The 16,886-nt window shown below is 52.4% G+C and overlaps 8 protein-coding genes across 8 annotated transcripts; 3 read left to right on the forward strand and 5 right to left on the reverse strand.

Moving 5' to 3' along the window:
* Positions 1-127: 127 nt before the first annotated feature.
* Positions 128-2,542, reverse strand: RHO25_005527 (uncharacterized protein; the record flags this gene model as incomplete). The annotated part of the gene is made up of 1 exon (XM_023596420.1): positions 128-2,542. The coding sequence occupies one exon, from the start codon at positions 2,540-2,542 to the stop codon at positions 128-130; it is 2,415 nt and encodes an 804-aa protein (XP_023456504.1).
* A 689-nt stretch (positions 2,543-3,231) lies between these two features.
* On the forward strand, positions 3,232-4,542 carry RHO25_005528 (uncharacterized protein; the record flags this gene model as incomplete). Its single annotated transcript, XM_023596421.1, has 1 exon — positions 3,232-4,542. One exon carries the CDS (start codon positions 3,232-3,234, stop codon positions 4,540-4,542), a length of 1,311 nt encoding a protein of 436 aa, XP_023456495.1.
* Positions 4,543-4,730: 188 nt separating this feature from the next.
* On the reverse strand, positions 4,731-6,378 carry RHO25_005529 (uncharacterized protein; the record flags this gene model as incomplete). The annotated part of the gene is made up of 6 exons (XM_023596422.1): positions 4,731-5,195; positions 5,256-5,350; positions 5,411-5,488; positions 5,550-5,829; positions 5,880-6,218; positions 6,274-6,378. 6 exons carry the CDS (start codon positions 6,376-6,378, stop codon positions 4,731-4,733), a joined length of 1,362 nt encoding a protein of 453 aa, XP_023456496.1.
* A 446-nt stretch (positions 6,379-6,824) lies between these two features.
* Positions 6,825-8,195, reverse strand: RHO25_005530 (uncharacterized protein; the record flags this gene model as incomplete). Its single annotated transcript, XM_065602663.1, has 1 exon — positions 6,825-8,195. The coding sequence occupies one exon, from the start codon at positions 8,193-8,195 to the stop codon at positions 6,825-6,827; it is 1,371 nt and encodes a 456-aa protein (XP_065458735.1).
* Positions 8,196-8,821: 626 nt separating this feature from the next.
* Positions 8,822-12,745, reverse strand: RHO25_005531 (uncharacterized protein; the record flags this gene model as incomplete). Its single annotated transcript, XM_023596423.2, has 1 exon — positions 8,822-12,745. One exon carries the CDS (start codon positions 12,743-12,745, stop codon positions 8,822-8,824), a length of 3,924 nt encoding a protein of 1,307 aa, XP_023457319.2.
* Positions 12,746-13,254: 509 nt separating this feature from the next.
* RHO25_005532 (uncharacterized protein) lies at positions 13,255-14,245 on the forward strand (the record flags this gene model as incomplete). The annotated part of the gene is made up of 2 exons (XM_023596424.2): positions 13,255-13,530; positions 13,595-14,245. The coding sequence occupies 2 exons, from the start codon at positions 13,255-13,257 to the stop codon at positions 14,243-14,245; spliced, it is 927 nt and encodes a 308-aa protein (XP_023457318.1).
* Positions 14,246-14,447: 202 nt separating this feature from the next.
* Positions 14,448-15,022, reverse strand: RHO25_005533 (uncharacterized protein; the record flags this gene model as incomplete). Its single annotated transcript, XM_023596425.2, has 2 exons — positions 14,448-14,807; positions 14,867-15,022. The coding sequence occupies 2 exons, from the start codon at positions 15,020-15,022 to the stop codon at positions 14,448-14,450; spliced, it is 516 nt and encodes a 171-aa protein (XP_023457321.1).
* Positions 15,023-15,589: 567 nt separating this feature from the next.
* Positions 15,590-16,549, forward strand: RHO25_005534 (uncharacterized protein; the record flags this gene model as incomplete). The annotated part of the gene is made up of 1 exon (XM_023596426.1): positions 15,590-16,549. The coding sequence occupies one exon, from the start codon at positions 15,590-15,592 to the stop codon at positions 16,547-16,549; it is 960 nt and encodes a 319-aa protein (XP_023457320.1).
* Positions 16,550-16,886: the final 337 nt, after the last annotated feature.

Here is a 16,886-nt window from a genome sequence, read left to right on the forward strand (position 1 = left end):
TGAAACCGTGTTCTCCTAGAAATCAACCAGGCGTACCGCGGCAGTTTTCGATACGTCCTGATCCTGATACCAGGTCCAAATGTACGGTAAAGAGTGAACCAGGCAAGCAGAGAGACTTGCGCCAGACTCAAACAATATTCGTAGCCTCGTTCGGATGCGACAAAGAGTCTTGATTCGTGTCTCGCGAAGAATCAGAGACTGAAACACGGTCTTTTTGTTGCTCCTCGTTGCTTGCAAGAGCCTTCTCGACCCTTCGCACGTATCTGCCGACACTCTCAGAAAGGCGTTCCAGCACAAACTCGGCCTCGCTCTTGTTGGCCATCATGGGGCTTCTTTCTCCAAGCCAGTCCCACTCAACAAGGTCCTCGTCCTCTGCCAGCTCATTGTCCTCTTTATCGGCGGTAAAACGGATGAGGCGAGTGAATTCGACCCATTCTTCGTAGGTATACTTCTTCCCCCTTCCATTCTTGACATCTTGAGACACTTGCTTGATCGATCTCGCAAGTCTATGAGCAAGCTCAGCCCTAGTTGTGTCTTCGGATGCGAGCTCATCAATGGTAGGTTGAGAGACCTCATCATCTGGCTCAGGTCCATACGGTAATCCTTCCTCCTTCCCCTCTTCTAGCTGCTTTCTTTCTTTCCTAGCCTGCATGAACGCAATTACTCGAGGCTGTCTGTTGAGCAATTGACGCCAGATTCCCTTCTGTGGCAGCACAGTGAAGTCTGCGATACCGGATGTACCCTGTTTGAATTGCCGAACAATCGTGTCGGAGAGATCGCCCACAAGAATCGTCATGGTTGCGACAGCAATCAAGCTCCAAAAGACGAAGAAAGGCCGTCCTGCGTTGCTTTTCGGCGCAAGATCGCCATACCCTATCGTTAAGAGCGATACGTAGCCAAAGTAGAGCGCCTTAAAATACGTCATCTCGTTTGCGGTGCTCTTCTCAGCTTGCCAGAATACGACGGCACCAATACACCAGAGAAATCCAAAAGCCAGCACCGACATCAGAAGTCCGTACCATTTTTTGAAGCGAGAAGTTGATCTCTGTATGCGACGCATTGCCTCGAATCGATCCTTCTCCGCCCTGAGAAGCACGAGTCTGGTCGGTCGGGACGAGAAGACCCGACGATGCGGTGCCCAGGTGGTGGCTCTTCTGGCAGCGGTCTTGCTTCTGAGTCGGCGGTAGTCGCCAGACGCTGCTCCATGGCTACCATCATCAGAACGGGGACTACGTGGTAGTGATGAGTTTCCAGCATCGAAGACCGTGGAAACTGCCGTCTGGCGATCATTATCTGCCGTACGCATACGTTCCAACTCTAATGATGACTTTGCAGTTCGGTCAATAGTCCTCGCTCGTGTCCTCTCTTTGTGACCTTTGACCACATTCTCTGTTCCCAGTTCGCGGACGAAGGCAGTGATACTCGAGATCATGAGGCCAAGAACCACGATCCCGCCGACGGAATAAGGAAAGACCAGACCCCTACCCACGTTACTCTGAGGATAGAAATCACCAAATCCGACAGTGAGGATCGTCACATCCGAGAAATACAGCGCATTCACGAAGCTCCATTTCGCAGAGGTAGTGCCGTCTGATTCGTCGTCAGTCTCAGTGCCAGGGCCATACTCCACCGCGGAGAAGATCGCGCCTCCGGCAGCCAGCCATACGAAAAACATCATGGTTTGCAGGATCAAGGTTCTCTGACTGTCGGTCAAAGTGAAGCGGTGGGGATAATGCCCAAGCCAGAATCCTAGCATGTTTACCATAAGCCCCGCTGCACAGATGAGGTACGAAACTGCCGCAAGAATTGCATACCAAAAGCCTTGCGTATACGTCTGCTGCGGTCGGGTGGGAGGCGCGTAGATCTGCATGCTAGCTGTAATACCGATCAGTATACCAGTAGCGGCAAACCAACAGATTATGGTGCCAGGTAGTGCAATGACATATCTTATGCGGTTGGTGAAGTTGCAGAGCAGGAAAAAGTTGCCCACGAAGCCGAAAACTAGGGACACAATGTTGAGGTTGTAGCACCATCTTGGATCTGCAAATTCTTGGCCATTGAGCTCAGGCACGAGTGAGGCGCTAAGTCTGTCCCATGCGCATTCAGAGGCGTCATTCTCGTCCACGCCTTTGACTAGGCACATTCTCCAGTACGTCACCAGTGCTGCGATGGAGAGTACATTTGCGAGTGGTCCGAGAGTTGCTGCTAATAGTGGAATTGCCGTACTGGCGAACCACCAAGTTGGCTCGTCGTCATCATTCCATGACGGCGGACGCGACTTCCAAGATGCTTTTGATCGAGTGCCTTCAACCTTTTGCTGCGAATCAATACGCTTCCACTTGAGTGCAGAGGATCCAACTCCAGAGCTGCGGCGTCGCAGGAAATCGTGGGGGCCAGTATCATGAATGCTCCAAAGACCAGGGCGATGATTGTCCAGATTCCCCGCATCGTGCTCGCTATGTCCAATACGCCCTACGTCCAGACTTCCATCAGCTCGGTGTTTGTTGGAACGCGTACCAATGGTGCTCCTCTCCTCCGGCATGATCTGGTAGTTCTGGTCGCTTGGAGTCTGGTTCCATGCATGAGCCTCTACGATATCGAATTGCCTGGTGTCACGGCATTGATATCATGGTCGAAGATGGTGCAAGATCTGGGTGTTGGCTAGATAAGATGCCGCAGCATGAGTACGCCACAGAGCGGCGTGCTGCGGAAGGCGCCGTAGAGGCCTGAGGTAGTAGCTCAGCTTTGAGGGAGGGCCACGCGACCAATCCTCGCATCTTCGGGGCTGCTATATCGCCAAAAGCTTCGTGGTAGGCGCCGTATGAGTGTTGTGTATGGAAGGAAGAGTTGGAAGTTGGCAGCTGATGTCGACGATCGCGGATGAAGCATCGCACGGGCCGGACCACGTGCACCTCATTTCCCACATCCAGCGCGTTTTGATCGCCCTCTTCTCCCCAGACAAGTCCAACTCCTTGCATCGCTTCATACAGGAAAAGCTTGTCGGCATGGGCGCAGCTTGGCCCGCCCCGCCTTCTCCACGGCACAACAACGTCACCAGTCATCTTCGAACTCTCCCTCCTGCATCGATATTCAACGCGATGACCTCAGCACTTCTACGCGTGTAGCACAACACGGCCGTGTTGCCGGATGCGATGTAAGGAGTGATACTTCTGCTCCAAAACTAATTCCTGGCCTGTTCTTGATCAATCACCTTGCTCCTCCCTCACCATCATGATGCTGACAACAGGAATCTCGTTTCTGCTGCTCTCGGGCATCGCGCAGGCTCAAAATGCCACTTTTGAGACGCCAGCAGGCAGCTTTCCGACCAGACTGCGCGTCGACAACGGCACGTACGGGCCAGAAGTGGAAGAAGTCCACTACTACTACGACCAGTGGCCAATTGGCATCGCACTGGCTTCCGATGGCCGCCTCTTTGCGACATACACTCGTGGCGACTACGAATATACGCTAGGCGTGGTTGTGAATGAGACCGCGGAAGAGCCTTATCCTTCCACGGAACTGAACCTTCCTCCAGACCAGCTCAACACCACATGGAATGGCATTCCTTTCGGATCCGGCAATGCCTCGGCCTTCATATCTGTACAAGCAATCTACATTACTTCTGCTGGAAGCGGCCGTCCCGAGACACTCTGGGCTATTGACACAGGTCGACCCACAGTACACAATGCACAGGGCGAGCCAAGCATGCCGTATGCTCAGCCAGGCGGCCCAAAGCTGGTCGCAATCTCGCTCGACAACAATACCATATATCGGACGTACACATTTCCAGCCGATGTACACTACCCAGATAGCTATCTCAATGATCTTCGCTTCGACTTTGATCCTGATCTGTCGGGCACCTCTGGCCAAGGCATTGCCTACTTGGTCGACAGCAGCAACGAGGGCCGGCCAGGCTTCATCATGGTTGACCTCGGCACCGGAGACTCCTGGCGTCGACTCGACCAAGACGTCTCGGTACTGCGAGGCTTCAATGCCTTGCCATCCTATCAAGGCATCCCCAAGTACATCGTCCAAAAAGGCCAAGCCATAACATGGCAGAAAGAAGGTCTCGATGGACTCCAGCTCAGCCCAGATGGGGAGCGCATGTACTACTCGCCACTTTCAACCAACTATCTCTGGTCCATCCCTACAGCCAACCTTCGAGTCAGAGACTCCGAATGCGCCTCCGCCGAGGTCTTCGCACACGCTAACGTCTCCTCCCACGGCGCTCGCGGCGGCAACGCGAACGGTTTTGAAGGCGACTCGAATGGAAAGATCTACCAATTGATGCCAGAGCAAAACGCAGTCTACTACTTCAACCCCACGGACGGACTGACTAAGCCATTTGTGAGAGACCCCAGAATTTTGTGGCCAGATGGAGGCAGTGTGGGCGAAGATGGGTACTTGTACCTCAATATCAACCAGCTGCCTTTCCAGCCAGACTGGAACAACGGGACGGATCTGAGACTTCATCCAGGTGCTATCGTGAGAGTCCAGCTGCCGGACGGAGGGAAGAAAATTAACGAATTGTACGATTACTGATAGCGAATACCTGAAGTAGATCCACAAAACACAGCGCCACTTTTGAACTCCGGATCTGGCCTGCATGTTCACTATTTCTGCACGTCTAAACATTGCAATGGAAGCAGAAACAATGATTCATCGCTCAAGAGCCCAACCCTGCAGACCGAGAAACATGCGATAAGGCAGATGCGTTTCCTTCAAGTCCTCTAGCACTCTCCAGTAATGAGGTAAACTGCTGTATCATGTCCCACCAGATCCTTTGTAACACCTCCCTCCCTACATCCCAGATCCTCTCCAGTCCACACATCAACAACGTTGTACCTCTCACCGCTAAGCTCCGGCACCTCGGCCCAAACAGCCTCCATTTCCATATTCGTCGTCAGAGCATTATACGTTGCAACAATCGTTCCCTTGCTTGACGCACCAGACCAGAACATTGCAGGCACAGTGCTGTTGAAAGTCCAATCGGGATTGATGCCCCACTTGTATGGCTTCGCCGGCTTACCAACAACTGGATCTTGGTTGAAGTCCAGCAGGTAAGAATTCTGTAGCAAGCCGATCTGCTCGCGGGTGAGTTTCGTGATGTCGGTACCGATGAGGAGAGGACCTTTGATGATGGCCCATAGAGCGAAGTGAGTACGTTCCTCGGCGGAAGAGAAGCCGTTGCCAATCTAACAATTGTCAGCCAGAAGGTCTTTGTATGACCTCAGCCGTTGGGAATAGTTTCTTACCTCGAGCATGTCTGGATCATTACGACCCCAGAAATCGGTGTAGTCCGAAAGGAACGAGTTCACGTTCAGGATCTCAGTGACACGATTCCAGTCGGCTGGAGTTGTTCGGTCAGCACATTTCCCTTCGTACATGTCGACGCATGTAAGCGACTTACGATTGCCGAAACCGATATCGTTGGTAGTTCTCCAAGAGCTACCAGTCTCATTACCCCAGGTCCATACCTGATTTTGACCTACACGTATCGACGTGTTAGCAGAGAATTGTATAATGAACGTCAATTCTTTCCAACATACCCCAGTTGCACAAGCTGTAAAGAATGGTTCGATTCTGCTGTGCCAGAGCATCTCGCATCGCGTTGTATCTTCCTGCAGTCTTGCTTGTAGAGTAATCTACCCCGTCCTCGGGAAATTCATTGGCACAAAAAGGCCTAGTCTCCGGCCACTGGTAGAATCTGGTCTGTGGTGTCTCAGCAGTGCAAGTGCCGTTGACTTTGCCAATACTGTCGAAATTCGGATCGGCGTTACAGGCGACGCAGTCGTCGAGGGACTCAGCTGTGGGATAGCAATTGTCGTACTGTAAGCTGTCAGCGATGGTCAACTACATCAAATATTTCAAATGCATACTTTTAAGTAATCAACACCCCACTCAGCAAACGTCTCAGCATCGAGAAGTTCGTTTCCCAAGGATGCAGGATAGCTAGCACAAGTCTGAGTCCCTGCACTGGAGTACATGCCATACTTGAATCCGAGTGCATGCACCTTGTCTGCAAGTCCTTTCATTCCGTCCGGAAATTTGTTGAGATCTGGCATTATTCGATTCGTGACAGGATCACGACCTTCTTTGACTGCCCAACAGTCGTCAAGGACAACGTATTCGTAGCCAGCATTTTTGAAACCGAGGTCAACCATTGCATTGGCAGCTTGCAGAATCTTCGCCTCGTCCACGTCGCAGAAGTAGGCATTCTGTAGATTTCTTCGTGTTAGTGCAAGGCCATCGAACTGATGCTTTGTCACTCACCCATGAATTCCAGCCCAAGGCTGGTAGTTTTCCAACGCCATCGGGGCGCTCAATAGCCAGAGCTGCTGGCAGCACGGCGAGTGCTAGTGTCGCAACTCGAGACATTTCTGTGTGGTGGTCACTATGATAATATTTTTCAACGTGTCTCACAGGAGTGGTATGCTGTGTTCGATAGTGTTGTCGTGTACCACTGAACCAGGTACATTATATATGCCCACAATGCAGACGCAACTCGTCGATCTGCGCTCATGTGCCGTCATTGCACGGAAGAACTTTCTGTCGCATCTCCAAATCTGCTCCAACCTGCCAATAATGCCGGAGAATTGGTTCCGCCCAAAGATAAGGTGTAGATCTCGAGATAGCGTGAAGCTATTCGCTTGGCAGGATAGATCATTCACCCTTTTAGGCAAAGCTGCCTTGCACATAGCCGAGACTAAGAATACGAGAATGTGGAGGACACATGGCTGCCCAGTGACGATCTCGAACATTACATGTACGCAAAAAGTGGAGCCGAAGAAAGAGTGAAGTCGGATAGCCTGTCCACGTGACCTTCATTCAACGAGGCGCGGCGATCGATGAACTTTGACTGTGTGAAGCCCAAAATTCAGTAGACATACATATGAGATCGCGGAATGTGGTCCTTGTCCTCGGCTATTCTGCTCTAATTGAGACTGCAGCAATCCCAGCCCTCTCCCGCTACTCTCGAACTCAATTGAGATCCTGTATCGTGCTAGATGGACCTCGTTGGAGGCATTGAAACTCAGATCAGCAGCGAGTTCGCTGCCGTCTGAGCGGGCAGCTCTGTAATAGATCCTCCGAGTAAAGAGAACCACAGCAGTCATTGCTGGAACAGTGACTTTCTCCGTGACGGATCTTGGGTAGAACTCCTCGAGGGGCGGCGGAGTCAAACCGGTCAATTGGCGATTAAGACTCATAGAGATCTTCTCGGCGGCCAATCCAGCTGACACCACTCCGTCGGAGGTCACAGAAATGCCTGTGCTTTGTCTCAATGGATCCGATTGCTCTTTTGTGATACCATACTCAACGACTTGAGACATCTCAAAGGGATCTGCTGTATCATTCTTCCACACTCCAGCCACGTACCAGCATGATGATCTTGAGATAGTGACAAAGGGATCTGCTATCTTGTTGCGGCTTGCCTCGTCTCTGGGATCGAAGAACGCTGTGTAAGGCAGTGTCACGGACCCTTGTACATCGCCATACATTCCATCACCGGCTTTGGGCATTGTACGAGTTGTGAAAGTTGGCAGCGGAGCGGCAAACTCTCTGAAGCTGGTCGATCCTACGTACAAACGCAGCGTCTTGGCCAGGGACTCCGGAGGAGGAACCGTGTGGGTTCCGCCTTTCGCGTAGAAAGTATCAGTCCGGATGGGAATATAAGCGTCACCGTGCAAGCTCATGCTCTGTGGTTTTGGACTCCAGCAACTGGCATTGTCAGTAGCTCCGCTGCCGCGATCGTCCCACCAAGAAGATGGGAACGACGCGTCGGCGACATAGTCCTGTCGGATGCACCAGACAGCTTCGAGCAAGGGCTTCTTGTAGTTGCCAGTACAGTACTCGCCCATGGCAACGTAGCCTTCGGGGGCGACTGGTCGCCACATGGTCAGGTCCCATTTGCCTCCTCCTCCACCGTCGTTCCACGTCTTGTTGTAATCGGTGGGGTGCCTGCATGCAGGACTTTTACTGCCCGGAACATTGCCTACGAGGAGCACACCCCAAGAGCCGCTATTGTCGCTGCCTCGCTTGTTAAATCCAATAGAGCCGATAGGAAGCAGATCTCCTTCTGGTCTTGGATTGTAGATGGATGCGTCCCGGTTTGCTCCCGTATTCTTGTCATCCCAAACCCAGTCCAGGGTAGTGGTCATACCGACCCTGAGGTCGCCGTAGTCGACAGTGTTCATGTTGACAAAGAGCTTGTTGCTATTTCGATTTGCTTTGGAAGAGGTATCAAATGGTTGGAAGTGTGGACGAGAGGTCCAAGCAGCGAAGTGGCAGCATTTTATCTGTTTCCATTCTGTTGCACCACGCCTCACGATTCATGCGTAAAGCTCGGCCTTGCTGAAGAGAGAGGGGCTTGCTGAACACGACGCTGTGTATGAGCTGGTCGCCCGTCTTTGGTCGCATGGCAGTCAACAGATAATGCTGTAAACAAAGTGGGTCCCATGCTGTAGCTCACAGCCAACCGCAGATTCGAGCCACTTTCGTGTCATCTTTGCAACACAACAGGCGGGGAAAGCTTTGATATGAGTGAATCGGGGCATTGCATAGCTACATCACTCTTGGTTGGTGGTTGCACATTCTCCGTATGAGGTGCGGACTATACTTCTCCGCTGTAAACACCACGCGCAGTGTTGCGGTCATATTTGATCAGACGGTTGAGGGAGCTCTGCTGGCCATCACTCCAGGCAGAGACGAACAACGCAAGTCGAGAGATCTCGCCCGGGGAGGTAAAAAGCCAGGCATTGGGAGCGTCTGCGGCGATTCCATCTCATCAGTCTCGTCTGATACAATCTGATGCAAGAGATCCTCAACTCAAAATCATGTTCGTGCATCTGGTCTGCGTCTGAAGATCCGTAGTGCCTTGGTCCACGATCGGAAGATCATTCGACGCTTGAAGATCCGCAATAACAGCCCTTACAGAATCATGGTTCGCATCCTCGGACAGCATCTGCATAGCTTCCAGAAACGCCTTAGCCACAGCATGAACTTCCTCCTCACTGTATAGAGCAGCGCGACACCGAAACTCGAAGCAAACCTCGGCCAGACACGCAGAGCTGAAACCAATATCGAAATCATTGCAAATCCTCCGCTCCACAATCGGTTCACTCACATGCATGTATCCAGCATCGCCGACAGCAAAAGAATCCTCATTTGCAACGCCCTCGTTCCACAGCATGGTACTCAGATCGTAGCGTTGCTCGCTCTGAGGCCAGCTCGTACAGCGCGAAGCAATAATTCTTGCGCCGAGGTGAGCATGAGACGTAGATTCCAACATCTGATGCTGCACTGAACGCAAAAGGTCCCCGGGAGACATATCATCCTGCAGTCTGACCCTGCAGGGAATTTCGCTCACGCAGCAGCCGACGATTTCGCTACTTCCTTCATAATCCTCATCTCGACCATGGACGAGGTAGAGGAAGACGATATGGTTTTTGTTGGCTAGGACGCTTAGAACGAGTGACCACGCGGCATAGACCAATGTTGATACAGAAAAGGAGGACGTATGTCTCCCGTTAAAGTATGCAGCGTGTCTCACGCCTCGCGTAGACTCGGTGGCCCCGACTTCAGCCATGTTACTTCGAAGGTATGTAGGTGAAGAGCCATCAAGCAGCTGGGTCCAATATGCCACTGAATCTCCAGTGCGGGTCAACAATTTCTCGCTCAAGTACTGCGCGAAGCTGGGTCGTGGTCTTGCATCAAGAAATGTATAGCATTTCACCAAATCATGCCACAAGTGGTTAATTGACATGCCGTCAAAGACACTGTGGCATATGTGCAAGGTGAGCTGAGGACCTTCTCGTCTGTCTTTGTCGCTCGATCGATGCAGCAGTATCAACACGGGATGTTTCATGTAATCATGTTTTACCGAAAGCCTCATGTCATGCTCCTCTGCCGAAAGTAGAACGACTCGTGATCGCCATTCCTGCCCGGCTTCCGGTAGGACACGCTGCGACAAGCATCCAGAGGCAGCCCTCTCGAAGGAGATACGCAAAGCCTCGTGGGACTGAACCCATAGATGCAATGCCTGGCCCAGTCTCTCAATGTCAAAATTTCCACGGAAGGCGATGTGGTATTTGTAAAGCTCTCCTCGATCAGAGCCGTCTGCCGAAGGGGCATATTGCTCTTGAAAATCAGTCATTGGCAAAAGTTCTGTCGAGGAGCAGCTCTGATGCATTGGTGCGTTATCGAAGTCTGGTTCCATAGGCTCCAAGGTAGCGCAGATATCCGCGAGCGCGCGCCCGGTCATTAGGTCGTTCGTCCTTAGACGCAAGCCAGCTGTTCTGACCTCTTTGACCAGGCGCATTGCCGACAGTGAATCACCTCCGAGAGAGTACCAATCGCTCTTCGTCGAGATGGCTTTCACATCAACTCCGAGAATCTTGTGACAAAGCGAGGCAAGTAACTCAAAGTGGCGGCAATCGTCGCCTGCATGAAAAGAGTGCTGTTGATCGGCCTTCATAGTGTCTTCAGGATCAGAGACTGCAACCGTCAGGCCATGACCACGTCTCAACGCTCGTCTGTCCAATTTTCCTGTCGCTGTCAAGGGCATGGCCCGAGTAAGAACAACTTTCTCAGGAACCATCCACGCTGGAACGATGGTACATAATGCACGATTCATTTCAGCTTTGAGACTCGAAGCAGTACGTTGCGCGTGACTTTGCCTCAGCACGACGAAGGCTGTGAGCTTCTCCTCTGTTCCAGTCTTGTCAACCACAACGTGTTCTATCTCTTGCTTGAAGCTGTGCGTAATGTGGTGCTCAACTTCTGCCGCTTCGACACGTTGGCCACGGACTTTCAGCTGCGTGTCTTTCCGTCCGAACAGGTACAGATCCCCGTTGGCCTGATACTGCACCAAATCACCTGTTTTATACCAGCTCCAGGACTTGTCTGTTGGAGCCGTAAAGCTTGCAGCCCAATTGGGAGCAGATATATAAGCTGCCGCAGCCTGCTGAGATGGTTCACTTACATAGCCTTGGCTGATTGCATACCCTTCGACCACGAGCTCACCCAGGCCGCCCACAGGCATCAAGCGCTCATGGTCGTTGGGGTCGACGATCCAGTAGTTCTGCAACTTGCTTCGTCCGATGTTGCGACAGCTCGTGTCGGCCTGTCGCAAATCGGCAACGCTGTTGAGGCCACATATTTCGCTCTGCCCGTAGCCATTGAGAAGCTTGATCCTGGAGTGAAGCAATCTTTCAGCCAAGGAGCGTGGGATTGGCTCTCCAACAAGTAGGAGGCTCTGAATGCTAGGTACTTCGCTCAGCTCTAGCGCCTTTGCCACGGACGGCGTTATGGATGCGTAGTTCGGCTGAAGACGCCTCATCGCACCGTGTAAGTCATTCATGCGTTCTTCAGAGCTCAGAATGGTCACCGTCCCGCCGGCAATCAGTGTTCCTAGAGTGTCCGCGACAGCAACAAGGAAACTGCATGAGGCATATTGCAGCACTCTCGTCATATCAGTAACGCCATATTCACAACATCCTGCGCATCTTGTCGCCCAGGCTTCATGTGAGATAGCGATGGCCTTGGGACTGCCCGAGCTCCCTGATGTGAATATATATAGTGCTGTGTCAGAGGGTTTCACCACTGGTGGCGCAGAGCAGGAGACCTGCACTTCTGGCAACCCAGTCCGCGCCAGTGAGAATTCACCCTTACTGATGTTGACGATGACTCGAGAGACAAGCGCATGTGCGGCACGAGCACGCGATCTTGAAGTGATCAGATGTGTTGCGGAGAGCTTGTCGGTCATGGCCCTGAGGCGCGCCATTGGAAGTGAGGGATCCAGCAACACAAAAGCTGCTCCAGCTTTGCACACCGCGAGCATAGCAACTACGCCCCATATTGACTTGTCCATCATGATCCCTATGGTACTTCGGGGTAAGACTGCGGCTTGCAAAAGAGTCGTAGCGAGATCGTTTGCTGCTCTCTCAAGCTCGCCGCGTGTTAATGAGCCATCCCAAGCTTCGACCGCGATTCTGTTGCTGTCTCGATGGGCCATTTCGGATATGCAATCATGGATGCATTGAGAGATAAGGTCATGTGGATCCGAACCCCAGCTCTGGATGAGCAATTTGTCCTGGGGCACCAGATGGTACGGAACGTGCAAACTTCCGATGCTCGACCCATGGAAAGCTAGCCTGAGATGTTCGGCGAAGTGTCGGGAATACGCCTCCACAAGGAAAGCAGCGAGGGAGTTTTGATCGAAGCACATCAGGACTGTTATCGTATCGTTATTGGGAGTCTGACCGCAGGCCACTCGAAGCGGTGTTCGCTCAAGATTTATCGGCTCGACTGAGGCCTGGGTTGAAGGATCATCTGCGCTCTCAGCAGACAGGTGAAGAAGGAGAGATCCGCCGCTCGCTACTGTGGTCGTCGATATTCGCGTTCGATGTGTGATGGACGCGGATGGTCCACGCGTAGAATCACCCTTGCCAATATCGTATACGTGAAATGCGGAATTCTTCATAGACCCATGAACAAGCTCAGCCGCTGTGAACGTGATTGTTGCGTCGCTAGTGAAAGCCCATAACAGCGCCGCAAATGCGACCTCCACGCGACTTTCGAAGTCTCGTCTGGATGTCTGGCCATGGCTGGCCCCAAGCTTGATCTGCCGACATTGTGAGCTCCATGAAGCAGTAGAAACTTTGTCAACAACATCTGCTCGCGTTGGAAAGACTGTCAATAGTTCCAGGTCTTTGACAAGAGGAAGTCCTTCACCGTCACTGTTCATCTTGGCCAGAAGTGCTTATCGAGCATTTGGGTGTGCAGCCGTATGTGAGGCCGCCTGACAGCATGAGGTCGGTGAAGAAGCAGATCAACAGCCTTCAACATGTACACTGGAACGCAGCCAGTGACGCCATATGTTCATGGCAGTGGACGTTTGTCCACGAAACCTACGGGTCCACAACATGATGGGATGCCACCGCATGTCCTGCGAATCAGATCTTGAATGTTTGTGTCGCACAGTTGGTCTGTATGCAAAGGCGGATCTGAGTCGTGCAAAAGAAGCGATCAGGAAGTGCACTTGCCTTGTGTGGAGTAGTCGAGATGAGTGGGAGAGCATATTTAGGGTTCACTTCGGCAGTCACGTGCTCAGCCACATCTGGTTGCCTGGACCCTGGCTTAGCTGTTTGGCCTCAACAAAGTAGACAAGACGACAGCACCACTCTCGCATACTCCTCCCTTAATCCCCTTGTTCACTGATCTCTGCGTAACGAAACCACCGAGTCGCAATCGAACATGGACAAATTCCGCGCCTTCACCAACACGATCGGGTCGACGGTGACGCCGTTTGCGACACGCAGCCAGCAATGGATCAAAGAACAGACGGGCAATGCGGGCGAGAAGACGGAGCTGCCACACGACTACGTTGAGCTCGAGACGCGCATCGATGCGCTCAAGCTGACACACCAGCGCCTGCTGGCGGCAACCAGCCAATACGCCAACGAGGCCTACGACTACCCTCCCAACGTGAAGGAGAGCTTCCAGGACTTGGGCAAGAGCATCAGCGAGAAGGTACAGCACTCCCTATTGTCCAGTCTGCCACTGTCCCACAGGTCGCTGATCCGCATTTTCACAGGTCAACCTCCTCTCCAAAGCCGGCACCGCCGCCGAAGCGCAAGCCGCACTCACTGCGCCTCCTTCCGCCAAACCCCAGCCAAAGACCTTCTCCCACGCCATTGCTCGCGCCTGCCTCTTCGGCTCACAGACTGTATCGACTGCCACACCCCAAGGCAGCACGGAGCCAGACCCGCTCGCGCAAGGGCTGGAGAAGCTAGCAATCGCTTCAGAAAAGGTGGGAGAGGCTCGTCTGGATCAGGACGAGAAGATCCAGGGCAAGTTCCTTGCGGGCTGGAGCACGACCCTCAACCAGTCGATCAAGGCAGCGGACAAGGCCCGGACCGCGGTGCAGAATGCCCGGTTGAACCTGGATGCTGTTAAGTCCAAAGCTTCCGCTGGCGGCAAGCACGAGGAGAACTACACCGAAGCGCAGCGCAATGCTATTGAAGCCGCCGAGGACACATTTGTAGAAAAGGTCGATGAGGCCACGAGCATCATGCGGAATGTCCTGGACACGCCCGAGCCATTGAGAAACTTGGTCGAGCTGGCCAAGGCACAGGAAGAATACCATCGACGCGCGGCAGAGATCTTGGAAGAGACGCTCAAGAATTTGAGTGAAGTGCAGCAGGAGCAGGAGGAGAACTGGAGGAAGGCACGTGACGGCCAATGAGCGACTGTGACACACAGAAGTTGAAGTGTTGACGAGCTTTGTGTAGGGGCTGATTGATCGCAATGCCCAAGACTTTGAATGAGAACATGACCCTCTTTGCATTGACATGGAAGAGCGGAGACATGGGGACGACGGAGTCTGGAGTCACGGTGGCGCCATGAGGTGCATTGATATCAATATAGGTATGAAAGAGTGTGGCCTTCTATTCCTCCTTCGCGCGACTCGCCAGATCCAGATCCACATGCCTGTCCTCCGCTCCCTCGGCCGCATCCCCTCCACTCCTCTGCTTGCCCGGGTTCTGCGCCCTCCACTCCTCCACCGCTTTCCACGCAACCCGAAAGCCTTCAATTCCCGCCGGCATTCCACAATAACATGCAGCCTGCAATATCACTTCTCGGATCTCCTCTTCACTCGCACCATTGTTCAAAGCGCCCTTCACATGCGTTGCCAATTCCGTTCCGCGATTCTGACAGCACAGCATGGCAATGTTCAAGAACGATCGTGTCTTCAGTTCCAGCCCTGGGCGCGTCCAGATGCTGCCCCAGCAGGATTCCGAGACGTACTGGTATCAAGGATTAGCAAGGATGCAACCATCGCGCGAATAAGTCAGTTGTGTCTTACTTCTTGCATGGCTTTCGCGAATGGATTGTTCGCTGCCGCTAGAGACTTGTCGACGTATTCCTTTCCAGCAACCTGGTACCGCATCTTGATGCCTTCGCTGTACAAAATCTCATGGGCACGCTTAACATCTTCGGCGCTGTACTTGGAAGACGCCATTGTCGCTAATGATTTCGGAGGATCAAGAGATGCTATGAAGCTTTTGGTACAAGAATGCTTTCGTGGGAGCTGACGAAATGTGTGTACAGGTCTTGAGGGCACTGACGACTTCGATGTACACGGCTAAATGGCAATATGCAATGCAGAAGAAAGCAATGAATCTCGTTGACAGCAGAAGCTACATCATCAGTGCTCTCGTGCCTTTAGAGATCCATGCCAGAGCTCTGCAGCTCTAGCTGCGATGTCGGAACAAGCTTCAGCAGGAGCTGTGCCCGCTCGTCCACTCCAACATTTGGAGTAGCTTCACACTGCCATCGTCATAGCTTACTCTTGACTATGAACAAGACTTCGCTGATATATGGATAGCGGGGAAGCAGCACCATTAGCTCGGCAAGCTAATTGTAGTAGGATCTAGCTGTCTTGTTTACAGCAATCAAGGCCTGTTTAGCTGTAAGTTGGGTTCACTGATATGCTCATGATCAAACAGGGTCGAATCCATTTCACACGACAGAAATAGACCGGGCTCAACGAGTACAAGCGTTCGAGGACGACACGGGAACAGCAAATATGCCTACTGCAACTTCACCTCTTCCTCAAGACTCACCTGATCAGACCTACGTGACTGTGTCTCCCATTGCTGGAGGCTTCATCACTCTCTCAGACCACTTCTTTGTTTCGCCTGCCGAACCAGGCGCCAAACGCACAGTACCATCCCTTACATTTCTCATAAGCCATCCGAATCCTCCAGGAACATCATGTCCACAACTTTCCCCCAACTCAACACAGAATGACAAACCAATTCACATCATGTTCGACCTCGGCCTCCGCAAATCACCAACCCTCTATCCACCGGCCCTTCAGACTCACATCGAAGGCCGAAGACCTTACAATCTCTCCCCCGGCGTGGCAGCTCAGCTCTCATCCGGAGGTCTCGATCCCTCCTCCATCGATCTCGTAATCTTGAGCCACGTGCACTACGACCACCACGGCGACCCAGAAGACTTTCTCAAAGCGAATTTTCTGATCGGCCACGGCGCCAAAGATGTCCTGGAAAACGGCCTCAAAGGAATGGGAAGTCACCAACACTTCGATGCAACTACATTTCCTTCTGAACGAACGATCGAATTATCGAACCCAGAAGGATCATCCGAATGGAAACCTCTCGGGCCCTTCCCTTCAACTCTCGACTTATTCTCCGATGGCACAGTCTACCTAATTTCAACCCCAGGCCACCTTCCGGGACATCTCAACCTCCTTTGCCGCACCGGGCCATCGAAGTGGAAACTGCTCTGCGGAGATGCATACCACGATAGACGCCTATTGACCGGAGAGAAAGATATCGGGACTTGGGAATCTCCCGAAGGATCAACACTGTGTATTCATGTAGATAAGAAGCAAGCGGCGGAGAGTATTAAACGACTACGAGAATTTGATGCGGCAACGGGTGAAGAATGTGAATTGATTGCAGCGCATGAGGAAGATTGGTGGGAGAGGAATAAGGGGAAGCAGTTTCCGGGGACGATATAAGTACCTCCACCTCGTACAGGTGACGGAGACGTTCGTTAATTCAGTACAGTCGACTGGCTGCGCAAGGCAATCTGAATGCCAGAGATGACCCTGGCAGCTCTTCAAAAGCACAGAACCATCCACAATGTACTCAAGCAAAGAACAGGTTGCTGGATTCATCGAGAACAATCAGACTTTTCTCCAAGAAGATAGAAACTTCTTAGCTCACGAACTTAGCTACAGCGGAGACCGTACTGTCAGAAAATGCTTGGAGAAGGAACCATCTTGATTTATAGTAATCGCGAATCACCAGCTCTGCCTCCGGAGAAGGCTAGGAAATCTCCGCTCTTTAGCCCCA

The sequence above is a fragment of the Cercospora beticola genome, chromosome 3 (genome assembly GCF_033473495.1).
Source record: "Cercospora beticola chromosome 3, complete sequence".
Classification (NCBI taxonomy): Eukaryota; Fungi; Ascomycota; class Dothideomycetes; order Mycosphaerellales; family Mycosphaerellaceae; genus Cercospora; species Cercospora beticola.